We start from the raw sequence: 21423 nt of genomic DNA on the forward strand, positions 1-21423 counted from the left end.
TTATTTTCATGAGGATGTTTCATAAAAAATAATTTCTAATAACTTTACAAAACTTTGAAGCTATTTATAACAATTTTTGTCATTACGACAATAATTAATTCTACATTTACAATAAACTGCCAGGTGTCAGCTTTCAAACGAGATCATACTTGTGCTTTTAGTACAAAGGGTTCATGAACTGTATCTGTTTCAGTTTGGGTATGTCATTTCTGGGGATTTTTCAAAAGTGGCGTTGCAGCTTAACAGGTTAAGCTGTTGATGGAAAATAAGCTATAATGCGCGTTCTAAAAATCTAAATTCAGGTCTATTATTTTTCATGGTATTTTGAAGTGCCCGCGATAACAATATCGTGCATATTCATTACCGCGATTTATCGCATTACCGAATACCGGCACGTCTAGTATCTCAGTTTCCACAAAAATATTAAGCAGCTTTCATCATTGATAAGAAATGTTTCTTGATCACACGACACTGAAGACTGTATCTTCAAAGTAATGCAAATCACATTAATAAATTACTTTAAATAATTATTTATTAAAATAAAAACACAGTTCATTGAAATGTAATAATATTTGTCAATATTACTGTTTTTACTGCATTTTTTATTAAATAAATGCAGCCTTGGTGAACATATTGTGGAACAGACTTATTTCAATTTTTGCATTTTTGCATTGCCGCAGTGGTACTAAGTCTCTGGTGGGTGATAGAGCCTTATCTTCAAATGTTTGTGCCATTAAATCAGATTTACTGCTATCCAGGTAATTAGCTATAAACATGTCCGACAGTTTTACCTTGAGAATTTTTTTAACTTGCTCCACCATGACAGCAGTTGACCAGACAGAGTCGCTTGCATTTTATATTCAAAAAGATAAGGCAAACCCTGCCTTCAATCACACTGAATTAAAAGTGACTATGGAAACCATGGCAATTGCAAATAGACCGAGACTATTCTCATCTGTCTGTTTCTGTACTGAACTAAACAGACATTTCGTCAGCAATAGCGCAATTCCATTGAGCCTCAGGGTTTTTAAGATGCATGAAGGGAAGGATATCCAAAAATCATCATTACTGGGCTGTATCGACAACTTTTAAAACAGACATGTTATATGACGTTGATTATATGAAGGTATATGACGTTATATGAAGATTGGCATATCAAATGTTTTGACTACAAGCAAAGGTATGCCTGAACATGGTTCTCTATCAGGCTAGAAGGGTCTAAATACCTCGCCTTCTGCACCATCTAGAGGAAGATCACTTTCTATCCAGAACCGGTTATTAACAAGCAAAATTTGCCACCTAAAGCAGATATTCATTAAAGATTGGTTTGGGTGGTTAACGCACACACGGCACACTCACAGTCTCCTAAATTCTTCCATAAGCCTCCATTCCTGCAGACAGCACAAGGGAGATCTTACCACATCCTATTTAAATCAAGAATCAACAAGAATGTTGCTTCCGTAATTTGCCACAGTCCTCAATTCCCATACATGTGACTGCTGAGTGTCACATGAAGTTAAATCCCATCTAATAAATCCATGCACATCAGCAGTGCAATAGGGCTGTTGGATTTGTCCTCAAGGAGGATGTGACTGCACAGGTGCGATCTCAAAATCCACACACGCACCCCGTATCTGCTAAAGGTGGCTTATATGCATTGTGTTTAATATATGCCAGAGGGTGTGAAGAGTTGACATTTTTACAAGGTAATCTGAGCCTATCCTTATGTACTGCTGCCACAGAAGGACAGAAAAACAAGGTGCCAGAAAAATATATAAATACGAGACACTGTACTGTACAGATATACTGCACACTCAAAAAACGATTTTTGCTGCTTGTTCAAATTACTTTGTTAAAATGACGTGATGCAACAAATCTTTAACATTCTATCACAACGTATATTGACACACAATGTCACCTGTAAAGGGCTGCATGACAACCATGTTTTATGTTGCTTCACTCAAAGAGCAATAACTGTGCTAATGCCAGTATTGAGACCATAATAATCTACAAATAATAATTAATGATTACCTTTAGCATGCAAGTTAACCAACACAGGAACTTAAATTTATTAAGTTACAGGTAATAGGTAAACAACATCTCATTGTAATTTAGTTTAACGATGTACTAAAATAAACAAATGACAATAGGAACCAGGGATGCTAATGTTTAATTGACGATCGATTAATTGTCGATAACTTCATAGATAAAACGTATCGATGGTCGATTAAGCAAGCTCATCATCAGAGTGCATAGTTTCGAAGTGCGTGCGACTCATGCACAAAACACGTGGAGCAGACATGAGGAAAAGTGAATCGAGCTCGCCATAGTTGCGTATTCTAAATGTACTATGTCTTCAAGTCATGCAATGGATTAGGTAGGTTAGCCGTTTATTTCGAAACAATTATCCAAGGGTCCAAAAAAACTTCCAAACAAGTGATTTTACTGAACATAAGGACTACTTGTGTAAACTCCACAATAAAAGTACATAGAATAAACAAGTAATAAGATCCTGGTGGATGAGTGATCTTCCAGCACTGTTTTAAATGTGCGCTCCTATTTTATGGCACGTAGTAAATCAAGACCCGTCAATCTTGAGTGATCGAACCAATCCAAGAGTGCTCCAGTGGTAAAATGGTGTTCGATTGGTCTCTACACATTGTCCCTACCCACTATATCCACCCACCACACCAGAGATCCTTTTTCCATTGGTTGAACTATCAAATAAAGTCAAAAGAAAACACTGCGTGATCATCCTATTGCTTGAGCCAAGCAGCATGTGACCTCACTCCGTGATCTAAGCATCGTTTTATGTTGTGTATGGGCTCATTCGAGACTAACTACTATGGTTTACTAATATATTAATAATGTTCAAACAAGTTACAAATAAAAATGCGGCGCAAAAGCATGGTGTATACTGTTTACAGGTGCGTCAGCGGTGCTTTTTCAAACAAATACTTGGCACAACAAACAAATGTGCTTGTATTCTGCAAGTTGAGACCTTTTCAATGATATATAACTTATGTACAATGATTTTACAGATCGCATTTTCATGTCATTTTTTTGTACATTATGAAAATAGAGCACATCTAGTGTCAGCAAATTTAAAAGCACTTGTTAAGTGGTCTTATTCCCTATATTTATTGTAAAACAACAGCTATTTTTGGTTAGTAACAGCTAAGTGGTTGTTAAGTAACATGATAACTTAGCCCCCACGCTTCGGATTTAAGAGGTTAAGGTTAACGGATGAATCGATTAATTGATCGTTAATTTAAAAAAATGACAGATTATGGGAATTTATGTAAATAGACAACCCTAAAAGGAAAAACAAAATTACTATAACTAAAACAGCAAAGATAAATATTTCAAAATATTAATTAAAAAAACTATAATATTATCTCTTTAATACTGAAACACTAGATGGTCAAAAAAACATTGCGTTGAAATAAACTTGTATGGACCTAAAGTAATTGCATGGGAAGGTTCTTAATTTAAACTAATTTTCACAAAAAAATATTACATTATATATTTTTTCCATCCAGAAAATAGCTAGTTTTTGTTATTGTTTTAAATAGAACAGTTTCTGAACAAGCAGTTCTCTGTCCCCAACATTATTTTGCATCACAAGGGTTGCTGCATATTCACATCAGCCCCTGTGAATCCATGTTCACTTTCATTTTCTTCTGAACAGTGCAGGCAAACAGCGGCAGTTCTTTGAACTTCTGAAGCAGCTTATGCCCTGGCTTACGAGTAATCAAACCTCAGAGAAACCCAGAGCCTCTTTAAACATGGAAGTGGTCAGGGGGGAGATGAAATGACACAATGCCCTAGTGAAGAGGAATGGACGAGGCAGATACTTGATATCTGAAGCAGGCGGATACTGATGCTGTTTGGTACATCAAAACACAAACCAGGCATGTAGCGAAGACTTCGTTAAGGCTACAAATACAGCCATCAAGTTGAGGGAACAAGAATGAGGAAATTTGCGGATCAGTGAACGTTTGCGTTCGCTCATTAGGACATCAGTAATCTTTGCCAGCAATAATGACAAGCGGATCGGTTTCTGTAGGGGAAGCTGGGGCGATGACTCATTAATCAACTCCTCATCAGATGTTCAGCTAAATGTTTGCAAACTCATAGCTGATGATCAGTTATGATATTCTGTCAGATCTTTGGCCAGTCACGCAGACGTCCAGGTGCTTTTCATACTGTAATCGTCAGGGTTGTTTGAGAGAAGTGAATTGGGAATAGAGAAAACAAAAGGACGATTGCGTCTGCACAACCTCCTGCTAAGAGTAAAGGATGACGGATGATGAAACTCTTTACAGTGGATGAGCTCTGATAAAACATCTAGTGAAACTCATTCTTTCAAAGACAACATGCCAAAAATGGAAAAATGGCAAGTCAGGCGACAGACGGGAAGCAAAACAGGGAGTGAAAGCAAGCGGTCCAAAACAGACTATAGAAAAAAAAAAAAAATAAGATTACTGCTCTAACACTTTTCAAATGATAGAAGTATGAGTAAATTTCCTTTCCAAAATTTGAGGGAAAAAAAGTAATATGCTGAAAAAAGCAGCATATGTTATGAGTCATTGCTTCACCAAAGCTAAAGATGGAAGGGGAGAAAAAAAGAAAAACCTAATTTCCACCATTCCTTGCTCCTCATTCTTCCCTCTACAGACAAACTTGAGTCATTCTCTCATCCTCTTCTTTTTTTAAATGTATTAAAAAGGCTACTATGGCTGTGCCAATACGAATATCAATATTTTGATTGTTTGATACAATATTGCACTGACAAAAGTGAAAGGGGTAGTTGACCCAAACATGTTGATCATTTTCCCTCCTTACGTTGTTCCAAAACCATTAGAAATTTGTTCACTACTTTTATGATTTCTTCTTGTACTTTTTAATGCATGGAAGATTTGAATAAAATAGACATTCAATGCATGGGGAAAAATTATGAAAATAAGTAATTTTTAGTAATTTTTAAGTCTTTTTCCTTTTTAGGTAAACTATCCCTTACACGTTTGTCTGAGATATTTTAATTCTTTGATGCAATATTTCAAAGGAAACCACAGAGGGACTAAATGCAATATCTTTCATGAAAATACTGTGTTTGCAGCAGTTCAAAACACAATCTAGTTCCATGTATGTATCGTGATGCGTGGCGGTGATGTTTACCTTCCTGCCGATGGCGCCGCTTGGTTTGCGTGGTGGAGGTGGCTCAAAGATCCTCTGCTGCTGCTGTGGTGGCAGCGTGGAGTAGAGCGGGATGATTTTGATGTCACCAACCTCAGGCCCGAGATCATCAATCTCTCGTTTGATCCGTTTGCAGGCTTCATCGATTTCCTAGAAATGTAAACAGACTGACGTTAAAGGCCACAGACTGAGAATCAGGTGCAAAATTAACACTAAGTGCCAAAAGACAGACATTTTTGGTAAGCCAATTCAATATAATTACTACAAATTAGGAAATAAAATTGCTTCTACATTGGATTTTTTTTTTGGGGGGGGGGGGGGGGGGGATTTCCTAACTTATTCCTTTTCACACAAATTATGATTACAGTTGCAGAATATGGATTAATAAAGACTTATTCTAGCATAGTTCCTTGCACAATACTATGTTATGACCTCAAACGGTGATCAGTGTATAAACTAATACATTTTGACTCACTGGACACTTTGAAAGTGGCATGAAACATGCAATTAAGCAGCAACGTAAAATTTTGCAGATTATTTCACAGGCACGTTTTTTCCAATGAACCTGGGTGATTTTATTATGAGAGGTTAGTCTAGGATGGCTTGTATCTTTCTATCTAGAAAATGCCTAGGTTTTTTTTTTTTTTTTTTTCTTCAATTGGACCCAAAAGCCACAAAACAAAAACATTGTAACAAAACCACAATGTTCCCTTAGGAATTTGTGACTGGTTCAGTTTCCCTGGGATTAGACCACCATTTTGAAGGATGTTTCAAGTATTTTTGTCCATACAGCAAATGTCATTGGAGTTCAGTGTTGTTTTGGACACCACTGACTTCCGTTGTATAGAACATAGCTTATGTTACACACAAAAAAAGTCAGTCATACATGTTTGGAATGACTATGAATGAGTAAATGGTGAAAATTGTCATTTTTAGTAAACTGTCCTTTAGAAAACATGCAGAATAGGGTGTTTAGACAAACAGTAATGATTTGTTTAGTCTGCCCTCTATGTCCAAACAGTAATGATTTGTTTAGTCTGCCCTCTATGTCCAACTTCAACTCATATCAACTGATTCTGGATCAGCTACCCACTAATCTCCACCTTAGCTTATTTTACAAACATCATTAACTGAATCAATTCCCCAAAGCTGGAAAACACCAGAATCACTAAGGCTTGGGTGGTTTAGTTGCGGTACACTTGACATGCCAGTTGTGTCGACCGAGTGAGAAAACGAAAGCTGGAGTGCATAGCGCTTGGGTAAGATTCCTATGGCTGCGCTATCAACAGCGGCAGTCACAAGGGTACGTGTACACTCACACGCAAGCTTTATTATTCCAGATGGCAATGTAGTAGGGCTAATGTGAGATGAGAAAGCTGCAATGATGCATAACCAGGAGCAAATCACAACAGATCAGTTAAGTGATGCTGAACATCACAAAACTTGTGGGCTTGAGATCTAGAAATACATGACAGTCGTCACAGCAAATTAGAGATAACACTGATCCAACCAGCTCAAATCTGAAAAAAAAAAAAAAAAAGTACATAGTGAGGCACAAACCATTAAAAAGCTACACATTTAACAAGAATGTGTCAAAGTTAATCTAGACCACTATTACTAAATGCCTTCTCTCACGAGTCAGAGAAAATAATCACTACATTCACAAATGAAGAATGCTCAGCATTTACTACAAAGCTTTGTCTTCATGCATGAGCACATTAAGCTCATCACAAGTGGAACGGACCTACTGATTTCAAAGACACAGCTTATGCAGTACTGCCATCCTCAGGTCAAAGTGAGTATTGCGACTTAAACAGGAAAGAGATCAACGATAAACAGTCAAGCAATGATCTCTACAAAAACTTCAGGCTGTTATAATAAAGCATTTATCGATATCAAGACATGCACTGTGACATCAAAAGGCCCTTAACATTTTACTTGAAACTTTTTCATTGCGTATCTAAGCAGCCATAGCCAATCATTTGTCCATAAAAGCATTAAAGCTCGTAAGCACGCTGATATCCCAGGCATGGTAGTCCACGCACGCTCTGCATTGCTCCCTGGGGTACAATATGCGCAGAAAATGGCGCCGGTGGCCATGTGCATCTTAATCAAAGCTCTGCCACAACGGTGCAGGACAAGGCAAATCTGAATGGATTGATCAAATTAGCCAAAGTATTAATAGTCCATCAGCCCTTGGGAAGCGGCAGCTGTCAGGAGGACTGCTATCCGTGCTGCCAAGGCGCCGGGGAGAGAGGGACACGCGGCTGTGCCAATGCAGAAGAGCCTGCACCTGGAGCAAGGCGCCAAATCCAGATCCCTCGCTCCTCACAGCGGGCATGATACAATACTGGAGGAAAATATTTTAAATGGACCCTTTAATCTACATGCTGCAGATGCAAATTAGCTGGCACAGATCTAAAGGAGAAAACTAATCTTAATCAGTGGTAATTTAGACCTGATTTGAACGAGCAAAGTTGAACAAATAACTGCAACTGTTTTTTTCTCTTTTTGAGAAATTGTGTGGTTTACAACTAATTGCTATTTGCAAGTTTGCGAAAAGCCTAGAGAGTTAAGTCATTTGTCTCTTCTGCAGAGTCTCATTGCATTAACGGGAAAGAACCTTTTCATCCCCTAAAACGGAGTGGACAAACAGTGCAAATTGCTGAACTAAAATGAGACGCCTTAAAGGGATAGTTCAGCCCATGATTTACTCATCCTCAAGCCATCCTAATCGTACATGACTTTCTTCTTTCAGACAAACACAATTGAAGTTACATTTAAAAAATATCATTGCTCTGGTAGTGAATGGAGGTCCTGATTTTGAAGTCCAAAAAAAATGCATCCATCCATCATAAAAGTAATCTATACGGCTCCAGGGGGTTAATAAAGACCTTCTGAAGTGAATCTATGCGTTTAAGAAAAATATACATATTTATAACTTTATAAAACAAAAATCTGCCAGAAGCTAGTTATTTTAGTTTATATAGTTTTAAATATGGATAATTTTCTTTAAAAAAAAAAAACCATTGCTCTGCTCCAGAAGGCATTTATTAATCCCCTGGAGTCATATGGATTACTTTTATGATGGATGGATGGATGAATGCACTTTTTTGGACTGCCATTCACAACCATTATAAAGCTTGGAAGGGCAATGATATTTTTTAATGTAACTCCGATTGTCTTCGTCAGAAAGAAGAATGTCATATACACCTAGGATAACTTGAGGGTGAGTAAATCATGGGATCATTTTCATTTTTGAATTAACTATCCCTTTAATTGATCTAAAGGAGCAAACTGAGCTACTTTGTTACCAGCCTAAAATAACATATTCTTGGCCTAAATTTTAGCATACTCAATCATTTTTTAAATGGGTGAAATATAATAGCCAACTCCACTACTGTGATCATTAGTCTCATCACATGCTTAAGATGGGAAATGCTTAAGCACAGCACCCTTTCCACTGCCCTAGTCCATTTGAAGTCCGTTAACCTAATTAAAAACACATTAACAAGCCACCAAAGTGAATACCTGCAACGCTAGATCTGAAATTCTTTTCTGTTCTTCGCTTAGAGGTAAAAAGAAGTTTGAAATACCTTTGCAGCAATATACTGTTAGCAAACATCCTGACACCACCCACATGCTAGGAGAGGCATTTAGATGAAGGTTTGAATATGTGCTGCATGCTTTACTCTCAATAACAAAAACAGTCAACAAAAAGGCAGTAAGAAAACAGCAGTTCAGAATAAGAAAGCATCTGATTATAGCAATGTGTCCAGTAAGTCACATCAAGTTTATTTATATAGCACTTTATAACAGATTGCTTTAAAGCAAGCAGCATTACGGTCTTAAACACGAAAAACAGTGTCAGTGCCTCTTTCAAATAGAATTACAACTTGAACACACTGGAGAACTGCTTTAGAGTAGAAGTTTAAGTTTTTAACTGGAACAATAGCGTGAGTTTGGGACACGATTGTGTTTGACAGGAAAATGGTAGATGGGCAAGTGTTTGGAAAAAAATGCTTTAATTACAAAACACACTCTTAAATGTCACATATGCAAACACGGAATTGATCCGTTCATGATAAACATGAGCTCCTTGTGTCCGCTGACATTCTGGACTTGATAATGATTAGTTCACTGCAAAGAGAACAATCCTGCGCATCAATAAATCTCCACTCAATTATCATCCAATGGTGATGGAGATACTCCAACTGCAACTTACTTCATTCATTCTGCAACGAGCCAGCGATCAATCTCACACCTGCAAATGAAAACGGATGTACACGACCAGACCCACTGGAGAAACTAATGACAGGAGTCTGCCGTTAATAAATAGGGTGTCAAATTATCTGATTAGGTGGATGGTGCGAAGAAGTGACTTCTCTTTGAAAAGGGAAGTGAGACACAAATGAAGGAAGTACAATGTTCAGTTATTTGACAAGTCAGACTCAATGTGGCATAAAAGGTGTTCATTTGCAAATGCAGTTTTAAATCTTCTGAATTATTGGATTCCTCTAATTGCATAATGTATTGGTCTTCTCATTATCTCTATGTAAAGCATCTAAGAACATTAAGTTAATTTGTCTTTGAGCCTTGCAAAAGAGAACAAATATGCAGGGAATGCTGGTGATTCTCCATCTGTGACCGTATTTATCATTTGGGTGGGTCCCTGACCCTCCACTGCGCTCAGGTGAGCACTGGTTGCAGGAGACGTAAAATAATAAATGGCTTAATTTCAGGGCTGAATCTAGGTCATTCCCTGCCATCTCTCACAGGCCTTTGCCTTTGCGCCAAGGCCAGCTGTGTTCATGGCCATTATCAATCTAAGCATTGATCTCTTCTGCACTATTTAACTGTTCTGTGCGAGGCAGCTTGAAAAATGTCACAAATGACAAATGTGGCTCATAATGAGCATCTTGAATGTGAAGTCAAAGCCACACAGCCAAAACAACAGGAAGCACCCACAGAAGGGTTTTATTGTTTTCTTCAACAATATTTGTATTTTATTTTAATGCTGCATAAATTCCATGCGACTAAATCACTTTGGAGCAGCAGATAGTTACTTCATGACAACGCTGATTGGCTGATAGCACTACAAACTCAAACAATCCAGAGCTTTGATATCAATCGCAGCAGACAAACAAATCTAATTAAATAATTTTATTTGCAAGCAACAATTAAAATTTAGGCAAAATACATGACTATCCCTATCTGACAGCTGTATGGTTCATTGTTGTTCAAAATCAGTAACTAGTAGCAGTATTATTTTAATACGCTATTATTTAGATATAATTAAGTATTCAATATTTATATATACTTGAATTGTAATTTTAGTTTGAGTATTTGGTTACTCTTTATTATAAAGCAACACTAAAGAACTTTTCCTCTTCGGTCGCCCTAGAGGTTGGAAGCGGAATTGTCCATTATCACTGTCGTAAATAATTCAGCCTACCGTCGCACACACGCTCGCTGATTATCCAGGCTTTCGAATGAACGATGTCCACAGAAGAGGTAGAGTATGTTGCATGATTTTATGAAAGTATGATGTATTGTGACATCAGAAACAAAGAAAAAAGCTATTCAAAGCAAGCCGTAAAGCAAGTTAAATTTGTAGTTTCTTATGTCTCATTCGAACTATAGAAACGCTACCCAATCTGACAAACTTGCATAGTGCGGTTATAGCAGATATAGGGCCGCAAAGCAAATGCAGAAGTGCCTTTCATCCTGTTATTACTTGATGAACCACTGAAACGATTTTGGAAACATTATTTTAAGGTAAAAAACAATCATTAGTGTTACTTTAAGGTGATGTGGTTACATTGTACTTACTCATAAGTACTGAGTAATATTAATTAACTACATGCACTTACTATAGAGTTACGGTTAGGGTTAGTTACTTGTAATTATGCATAATTTACTGTAATTACTATAGTAAGTACATGTAGTAACGTGTAACTTCGTCATCTTAAAGTGCTACAGAGTATTTTGTTGTTTATTTTTATTCGTTTGTTTAGCTTTGATTCAAATCTATTTCATAATTTTAGTACTTGAATGCAAACTTATTTCAGTTAGTTCCCAAGACAACCCTTCTAATTTAATTTTTTTTTTCTCTAATAATTAATTTTAATTGTATCATTTCATTAGTTTTTTTTTTTTTTTTTTCAGCTTTACATTAATTTATTTTTATTTTTAATATTTTTGCTTAACCGTAACACTGTTAACAATGGCAGCTAAGTTGATTTCATTTGAATAAAGCATCACTATACTAGGATAAAATTATAATATAAGTAAAATGCTTGGAACTTTGGACAGAGTTCATGAGTGAAATTGAAAAACTTTTCCAGCACTTTCCAAGTACAGTCGGTGCTTTTCAAGTGCAGGGAAGGCATTTATAATAAACTAAGGAAAAAATATCAAGCATTTTCACTCAAAATTCAGGAACCTTGACAACATAACTGTTAAAATCAAGCGTTTTCCACTCTGCACGAACCATTTAAACAAATCCACCAGGACATCAGTAACATTACCTCCTGTCCAGTAAGGAAGAGCAGTACATCTCCCTCATCTTCCTCACACATGTGTATCTGGATGACAGTGCGAATGGCCGCTTCCAAGTAGTCTCTCTCCGGCTCGGGCGTGTAAAAGATCTCCACGGGATGCGTCCGGCCAGGAATGGTGAGCAAGGGGCAGTTGTCAAAATAAACCTGGAACTTTCCAGCATCCAGAGTGGCGCTCATTACGATGACCTGGGGAGGAGAAAATTGACTCAATTGGCTTTTGAAAGGACACCATTTCACACAGCACTTGGTAAAAGAAGCTACTCTTCGCCCGTGTCTACAGCGAGCACATTTCGTTCTCTCTGGGGACATTATGATTCTAATGGAGGAAAAAACACAGAGGCATTTTGAAGTCCACCCGGCACCTTTCCACATCATGACGCGTTATAATTGCTCTTAAAGCATATTAAACTTTAAAGCTGGATTGGGACACTGGGCCAAGGGATCACTTGGAGTCACCTAGACCTTATTTAACAGTCTCTGAACACATGTATAACCTTTGATTTGTTCCTGACAACAAGTAGTCATTACCCATCTGCTTTATGAGAATCGGTCCAGCACATTTCAGCCATAAAACTCGCTGCGCTTCTGCTCTCCTTGGGCTGATGGCTTTCAAATGGGCTGACCCAGCAGCAGTCGCTTTACCTCCACTAAAGCGACTGGCTGTGCATTTCTGAGTGGAATGGCCACGTTTGTCTTCAAACAAACGGCCACACAGCTGTCAGGTGTGTGAACAGCATCATCGGCAACAGTCCGAGGAAGAATATACAGAGACAGACGTTCAAAGATTGATTTGATTTGTTAAGAGGACGATTTCTCCTGGCTCAGCTTGATTCCGCTTCAAAACTGAAGCTTTTCTCTCCATGACACTGAATGCATGTTTTTATAACAGATTATTAAATGAAAATGATCCCATGATTTACACACCCTCAAACCATCCTAGGTGTATATGACTATCTTCTTTCTGACGAACAATCGGGAGTTACATAAAAAATATCATTGCTCTTTCAATCTTTATAATGGTAGTGGATGGCGGTCCTTATTTTGAAGTCCAAGAAAAGTGCATCCATCCATCATAAAAGTATCATACAAGTAATCCTTACGACTCCAGGGGGTTAATAAAGGCCTTCTGAAGCGAATCGATGCGTTTGTGTAAGAAAAAAATATCCATATTTAAAACTTTAAAAACTAAATAACTAGCTTCCGGCAAACAGCCTTTATTAACCCACTGGAGTCTTGTACTTCGGGCTTCAAAATCTTGTCCTCCATTCACTGCCATTATAAAGTTTGGAAGAGCCAGGATTTTTTTTATATATATATATATATATATATATATATATATATATATATATATATATATATATATATATATATATATATATATATATATATATATATATATATATATATATATATCAGATTGTATTCGTCTGAAAGAATAAAGTCATATACACTTGCGATGGCTTGAGGGTGAGTACATCATGGGGTAATTAAATATTAAAGGGATAGTTCACCCAAAAAGTTTACTCAATACTCATTTGTATTTACAATAGTGTAACAAGGGCACCTTGAAGTGTAAAGGATAATCGATCATTAAGATGGGGATGAATTTCTATTTCATGTCGACTTAATATTCTTCCCTACACGTCCCCCCCTTTAAATGGAATTAAAAAACAACCACAAGGTGGTGCAAATACATGATCAGCAGCATCACATACCTTAAGGTCAGACCTCTGACGGACCACTTCTTTGAGGACGCCCATCAGAATATCTGTGGCTAATGTGCGCTCGTGAGCCTCATCGAGAATAATGACACCGTATCGCTCCAGTAAGGGGTCGTTCATAGCCTCACGGAGTAACATACCATCAGTCATATATCTGTAGACAGAAGACAGGTTTTTAATCTCTCTTCATTATCTCAGGTGTCACCAAAAAAGACCAAATGTCTTTTTCTTTTTTTCAAAATGTACCCAACTACTATAAACTTCCACTATCTTGAAAAATCGTGTACACATTATTTGATGTCTAAATCTTTGTTTTCTATAACTTACTTCAGTATGGTCTTTGCAGAGCTACAGTCCTCAAATCTGATTGAGTACCCAACCTCCTGCCCCAGCATGACGTCCATTTCATCTGCCACTCTCTGAGCCACACTCATGGCTGCCACCCTACGTGGCTGTGTACAAGCCACGCCACGCTTCGGGCCAGGGAGGGACCTCACCATGTCTACACACCACTGAGGGATCTGAAAAAGAGGACGCGACCAAATCATTAGTATTCTCTACTGGGTTTCTCAGTTCTTTAAAACAAATGAATGAGTACATTTGGTCCCAGTCTCAGATTCCCTCTCGGCAAGGTTGTGAAAAAAGGGTACCGCAGCTTTGGTAGTATCACTAATTATGACTACACTACAACAATTATTATTATTATTATTACAGTTATTCAAAATATTAAGTTAAAACATTAGCCTAAATCAATAAAAAAAAATATTACTATTGCACTGTAAAATTAAATTTGAAAGAAAATAGAAACATAATAATTACTAATTATAATTACTATTATTTAAAATATATTATTTTAAATGTATTAAAATATTAAATTTATTATTTATTTATTTTGAAACTAACAAATCAATAATGAAATATTGTACTGTAAAATACAAATTATAACATAAAAATAATTACCACCATTCAAAAACATTTATTGAAATTAAAACAAAATCAATAAAGAAATATAGTACTAGCGTATGGTAAATTAAAAACCCTAATTACTACTAATATAATAATAAGAAGAATAAGAATAATAATAATAATAATAATAAACATAATATAATAAAATAAATATTGTAATATAGTTTTATAATAAATATTAGATTTTACAGAACAACAGTAAGATTACAATATTAATATTCATGGTCATCCAAATTTCTTTGCTTTCAAACATTAAAGGGTTAGTTCATCCAAAAATGAAAATTCTGTCAGTAATTACTCACCCTCATGTTGTTCCAACCCCGTAAGACTTTCGTTCATCTTCGGAACACAAATTAAGATATTTTTGATGAAATCTGAGAGCTGTCTCACTCCTCCAAAGGCTTCTAAGTGATTGAAACTTGCTGGCCCAGAAAAGTTATTAAAGAGATTGTTAATATAGTCCAAGTGACTACAGTGGCTCAATCTTAAGTTTATAAAGCGACGAGAATACTTTTTGTGCGCAAAAACAAACAAAAATAATGACTTTATTCTACTATTCATTTCCTTCTCTCTGGGCCTCGTAGTGTTTTTGCGCAGCGCGTCTGTGTTGCACGTCATCACGCATCACACACATGACAAGTGTCGACCAATAGTGAGCCTACGTGGTGACGTGCAACAGACGCACTACGCAAAAACACTACTTAAACTAACTAGAGGCTCAGAGAGAAGGAAATGAATAGTAGAATAAAGTCGTTATTTTTGTTTGTTTTTGCGCACAAAAAGTATTCTCGTCGCTTGATAAACTTAACATTGAGCCACTGGAGTCACTTGGACTATATTAACGATCTCTTTAATAACTTTTCCGGGCCAGGAAGTTTCAATCACTTAGAAGCCTGTGGAGGAGTGATCAGCTCTCAGATTTCATCAAAAATGTCTTAATTTGTGTTCCGAAGATGAACGAAAGTCTTACGGGGTTGGAACAACATGAGGGTGAGTAATTACTGACAGAATTTTCATTTTTGGGAGAACTAACCCTTTAAACCATTGAGTTTGTTTTGGCAGAAAAGTGAAGGGAAACCTTAAAACTTCTCTTTTGTTGACAACCGATTTATAAATGACTCATTACCAGTGATGGGAATAACGGCGTTATAAATAACACCGTTACTAACGGCATTACTTTTTCCAGTAATGAGTAATCGAATTGATTACTCTTCTCATCTTAATAACGCCGTTACCGTTACTGACAAAAAATGCGGCGCGTTACTATAACTGATGAAGCTGTTGTTTTTTTTTCATCAGACCAACTAGATCTCTGAGCGAGAGGCAAATACTTTTTTTACTGCTCTTCCTTGGTTAGTGGGCAGAGCACGAGACAAGCGCATAAATGCTGACGATTGGCTGAGGTAGAGTAAAATTTCATTGTAAGCTAATCAGAGGTAGAGTTGCGGGTGTTCAAAAGCCCGCATAGTAGTGATGGGCATTCGGCTCTTTTGACTCAGCTCACTGAAAATAGCCGGCTCTTTTGGCTCACAAACGGTTCTTTAAATGACTTTGACTTTAAGTTTAATATTTAAATTTTTATTACATAATTATTTAATTTCTATAGGCTAAATTTGTAAAAATAGAGTCGGCTCTTCAGATATGCGAGCCAGCTCCCGACGTTCACCTAAAAGAGCCGGCTCGGCTCATTCGCGAATCGCGAACGACCCATCAAAAGCTCATTCGCGAACGAGTCGATCCATCATCACTAACGCTCATGAATTGCGAACGACCCATCATAACGCATAGTCGGACAGGACAGGACAGGACAGGACAGGACAGGACAGGACAGGACACACAAGGAACAACACAAGCCAGTCAGTCAACGAGAGACAGGTATGGCGACGAGCCCAAATAATCCAAAAGTAGCCTTCTCTTAAAGGAAGTACAGACATTTTTTTTTTTTTTTTGCACTACAAAGAGTGTATATATTTGTAATTTCTTTTTGGTATATTGCTTAACAAGCTTAATTTAATTTTGCCCAGTTGTGCCCTGTTGAGGGGCAATAAATATCAAAAGTTCCAAAACATCTATTGTGTTATTTGCATTGATCCACTATATAAACATAATATCTACATACATGGCATTTGATTGGAGGCTAGTCTCACTTTGTCCCACAGCAACATTTTTTTTTTTAGACGTGTGTACAATGTTTCATGTTTCTGTTAATAATGTATTGTATTAAGTGTCCATTTCATTATAATATTTAGATTTATCATAAATAATTGAACATGCACATGTATTTTAAGTTCCGTTAAAGAGGGGTAGAGGTGGGGTAACATTTGAGCATTTAAAATTTAATTTTACTTGAAAGTAACGCAATAGTTACTTTCTTAAGTAACTAGTTACTTTTAAAATTTGTAACTGAGTAACTAATTTAGTTACTTTTTGGAAGTAGTAACTAGTAACTGTAACTAATTAGGGTAAACGTACCTATTAAGCTCAAGTACCCATTAAGCACACTACCATCTTGGAACTCAGATTATAAAAAGAAACAGCAATGTATTATCCTATTTGATGTATTAACCAATTGATGTGTTTGTTACTATATACCTCCTGTAATTTTAAACCAATCAGACCATTGCACACTGAGATATGTGTGTCCATGTGTTCACACTGTCTGGCGGCTATTTTCAAAGCTGTCTGAAAACTTTCACCAGAAGAGGAGCCCCTCAGATGTGCATTTTTTATATGTTTAAGCCTTTATTTTGAAGAAGTACATCTTCTTATTGCAAAATTAAGAGATTAATGTTTAGACTGTTGAATATTATAACCTGGAACCTGGATGTGGGAAATAATTACAGTTAGATCTAAAAGATAGTTTTAGCAACATAGCCCAGATGCTACGAACATAGCTAGCTTACTAGCTGTATAAGATTGTGTGCTACATTAATATATTACTTCACAGGAATTAATGGCTTGTACTTTTAAATCCATAATATTATAATTTTACATTTTATTGATAGTCTGTGGTTTTAAACTGCTGTAATTTTTAAAGAATTCATATTATTGTTAGGTGAGCTTAAAGGGTGCACTACTATGACAATCACACAGCTTCAGTGTGACATCAATTAGAAAAAGCATAATTTCATAGATATTGTCTATAATAGTTGTTCATATTAAAATTGGTATAAACTTAATACATTACCTAGATTATTAATTTAGCTAAATATTTTCCTTTAAATTTTAATTTAATATTTATTAATTAAAAAATGTTTTTGCTCCAATTAAGCACAGTGTGTGCTCCCTTTAAGCTCACCCACATTAAACGTCTATGTAAATACTTAATAATCAGAATTTAAATATTAACTGATGGTTGTCACTATGTTAATCTTCAAAAAAATGATTAATAAACTTATTTTCACAGTCTTAAGATGACAAAAGCTAGACGAAACTATAGTGTATGCCCAAAGATGAAAGAGGCATGTCATACAAAGAAGGAGCCATCAGAAACCTGTCGTATCTGTCCAAGAAGTTTGGAGTAGACAGGAAAGCTCTGACCCAGAGAGTTAAAGGGATACTCCACTTTTTTTGGAAATAAGCTCATTTTACAACTCCCCCAGAGATAAACAGTTTTACCGTTTTCTAATCCATTCAGCCGATCTCCGGGTCTGGCGGTACCACTTTTAGCATAGCTTAGCATAATGAATTGAACCGGACAAGACCATTAGCATCTCTCTCAAAAAAATTACCAAAGAGTTTCGATATTTTTCCTATTTAAAACTTGACTCTTCTGTAGTTACCTCGTGTACTAAGACCGACTGAAAATGAAAAGGTGCGATTTTGAGAGTATAGTTCCTAGCCATATCAGCCTAGAAAATTTAAACTTTACATTTTCCGTCGGTCTTATTACACGATGTAACTACAGAAGAGTCGAGTTTTAAATAGGAAAAATATCGAAACTCTTTGGTCATTTTTTTGAGAGAGATGCTAATGGTCTTGTCCGGTTCAATTCATTATGCTAAGCTATGCTAAAAGTGGTACCGCCAGACCCGGAGATCGGCTGAATGGATTCGAAAACGGTAAAACTCAACTGTTTAACTCTGGGGGAGTTGTAAAATGAGCCTATTTCCAAAAAAAGTGGAGTATCCCTTTAAGGAGCACATTGGTTTGTTTTGTTATTTGATTTTTCAATATGGGTTACCAGAACGTGGACTAGTCTAGATGTTGCAATGAGTTTGAATGACACGTCACTATGAATAGGATAGGCTACCTGATCAAATTGAATGCCTTGTTGCTTGATTTTAGTGTTCTGTTTTTTTGTGATTGACTCTGTACCTTCAAATAAAACTTTTTTCAATTATTCCTTAAAAAGGTTGTTTAAAATAAACAAGAATTTTTAATAAAACTTGTTGTGAGCTTATTGGGAACAGGGGTGTGCTTAAAGGGTACAAAACGTACCCATTAAGCACAGCCAGACTTTTTATATTTAATAATGTACATCTTAATTGAAATACTTTTGTCATTTAAAATAAAATGAAATATTATAGTGTGAGAGATTAATATTTTATTTTAAAATAACTTCTTGTACTAAAACCAATATCTTGTGCACTAAAAATGTCTCAATGTAGATTTTGGTGAGCTTAATAGGTACGTTTACCCTACTTTTTAAAAGTAACTTGCCCAACACTGCTCATTACAAATTTGGGAAGATGCAGGGCTCGACAGTGCGAGTGTTTCACTCACATTTGTGACTAAAAATAGATGTGTGCAAACTGTAAAATGTATTTAGGGGAAAGAGTGTCCCTTTACCAAATGAAGCCCACTTCATTTACACTTTCGGTCTTGAGAACTTATAATGGCTGCCGCGTGCGCGTGTCCATTAAGTCCATGAGACCGAGGAGGGTGACCCATTTGTCATTTTCTTATCCCTTATTTATCAATATATTAAATGGTATAACAAACGTCTTAATTGTCACTTTAAGAGGTCTTCAATTTGTGAAATGGAAAACAGCGATAGAGCCTAATGCAATTATTAAACCTCAAATATAAACTTCAGCTTCAAAAATAATGGATGATAAGAATGGCAGAATGCGATTAATGAAAATGCACATTCATTCTCTGACAGCAGAAATGCAGCCGTTACACTGTAAACAAATCAGCTGCGCTACTTTGTTTCTCAACAGTATTTAAAAGTTCAATTCAAACAGCCATTTAGATGCATGTATAAATCCAAATACTTAATACTTAAAGACTTAATAGATAGCCTATTTATTTTCAAACTTGTGCACTCTCTTTTTTGCTTTTAAATTTGGAAAAATTATATAGGCCCTAATGAGCGAGTACTTCATGTTTTTTTTTTTTTTTATATATATACAAAAAAGTTATTAAACCTTGTTAGGACAACAACACTTTTTTGTAACAATTCCATACTGTGACAGTACATATGCTATGATAAAAGCTTTAGCAATTATTGTGATATATCTAATATATATCATTTTGCCTGTAAAAGTCCCTTGTATCCCTTTATTAAGGTAAAACACATTATTTGATCAATTTTAAATTGCGCTCCTAAAGTTTTTTTAATGCACTCCTAAAAAACAAAAGTAAGCGTCAAAATCTGCGATGGTCGGAGCACGTTGAGTTTTCAAATGAGAGTTATAATTGACCCAAACACAGAGCGCTTGTAGTGGAGCAATACAATTAAAATCAAAGAATGTGATTTGATAATTGCACCAAGCCATATAACATTCTCATCACCTTGCATTGTTAAATTTCATTTTTAAAAAAATTGCTGACCAGTTGGCGCTTAGCACTGCTTTATACAGTATACTCTGTGTAAAAATACACCGATTTTTACTCATATGTGGCGCTTAGCAAGAGTTCATTTTGGACACTCTGAGATGCTAGATTTTTTTTTCCAGATTTACACAATTATAGAATATAAAAGAATACTTAGAGTATAAAATCTAGAAATACTTATAAATACAAAAATGTGACTAGCTTGTGAAAAGCTGTAAGGCATAGGGGAAAACGTTGTGCTGTCTGACCTGTGTAGTCTTTCCAGAGCCTGTCTCTCCAACGAGCACAAAGCTCTGATGACGGTTGAGGATGTCATTAAACCGTTCTTTGTACTCCCAAACGGGCAACTGCAGCCTTTTCTTGAGGATCTCGTAGTAACGCGGTGTGTGAGGCAGGTTGGTGAAGGGGTTGATCTGCTGATTCATGGCTGTCTGCTTCAGAGGAAGTATCCCAACAGCAGGTACGCTGAGGGGCACGCTTGATCCCTTGCTGTCCCTCTCTCGGTCCCGATCACGGTCTCGGTCTCTGTCGCGGTCACGATCGCGATCCTTCGACCGGTCGTCCCGATCTCTGTCCCGATCCTTACTGATGGGAAGACAAGCAAAAGCAACACGTAAGCAGAGATTGGGATTTAATGACCTGGTTTTAGTTTTCTGGCAAACCAAAAGTTAAAAGTGCAATAGGTGATCTGGGAAATGCTAACGTAAGCCTGCTAGCATTGAAAGCATAAGCAGGGCTCGACATTAAGCCTTTTCATGTGCTTGTCCTTTGGACAAGTAAATCTGTCATTCACTTGTCCGAGTAAAAAACTTGCTTGTCCGGAATTTTTGTGCGTGTGTTGTAAATATAATTTATTCTTAAGAAATATTCTCCTCTGTGTTCAATCAGCTGATATATTAAAATCTGCATATTATCATATCTGCACCTTTAAAGAGCATTTCCCCCCCTAATCTTATTGAATGTATGCTTCATCTTTCGTTTTAAATTTTTACATTTGATCAATAAATTAAATTAGAATAGCCTAATAAGATACTATAGGGCTGTTGTTACCCTAGGTAGGGCTGATCAAATTAAATAATTTATACTGAAAATTTACAACTGCATTAAATAATGTTATGAGATTGTTTTAAATATTTTTGAATATACAAATATGAAACTCTGGTAAGAATGATACTTTTAAACATGAAAGTAAA

At 36.3% G+C, this 21423-nt stretch overlaps 1 protein-coding gene across 1 annotated transcript in view; it reads right to left on the minus strand.

Annotated features, from left to right (window-relative positions):
- dhx15 (DEAH (Asp-Glu-Ala-His) box helicase 15) overlaps positions 1 to 21423 on the minus strand; it is a 50128-nt gene that overhangs the window by 19099 nt on the left and 9606 nt on the right. Inside the window, exons 2-6 of the mRNA XM_081359821.1 lie at positions 20479 to 20815; positions 13811 to 14004; positions 13478 to 13637; positions 11730 to 11948; positions 5182 to 5349 (exon numbers count right to left, since the gene is read on the minus strand). Coding sequence (XP_081215947.1) covers positions 5182 to 5349; positions 11730 to 11948; positions 13478 to 13637; positions 13811 to 14004; positions 20479 to 20815 — 1078 coding nt within the window. The remainder of the gene's footprint in view (positions 1 to 5181; positions 5350 to 11729; positions 11949 to 13477; positions 13638 to 13810; positions 14005 to 20478; positions 20816 to 21423) is intronic.

Source organism: Scardinius erythrophthalmus (assembly GCF_964197995.2).
Source record: "Scardinius erythrophthalmus genome assembly, chromosome: 2".
NCBI classification, from domain to species: Eukaryota; Metazoa; Chordata; class Actinopteri; order Cypriniformes; family Leuciscidae; genus Scardinius; species Scardinius erythrophthalmus.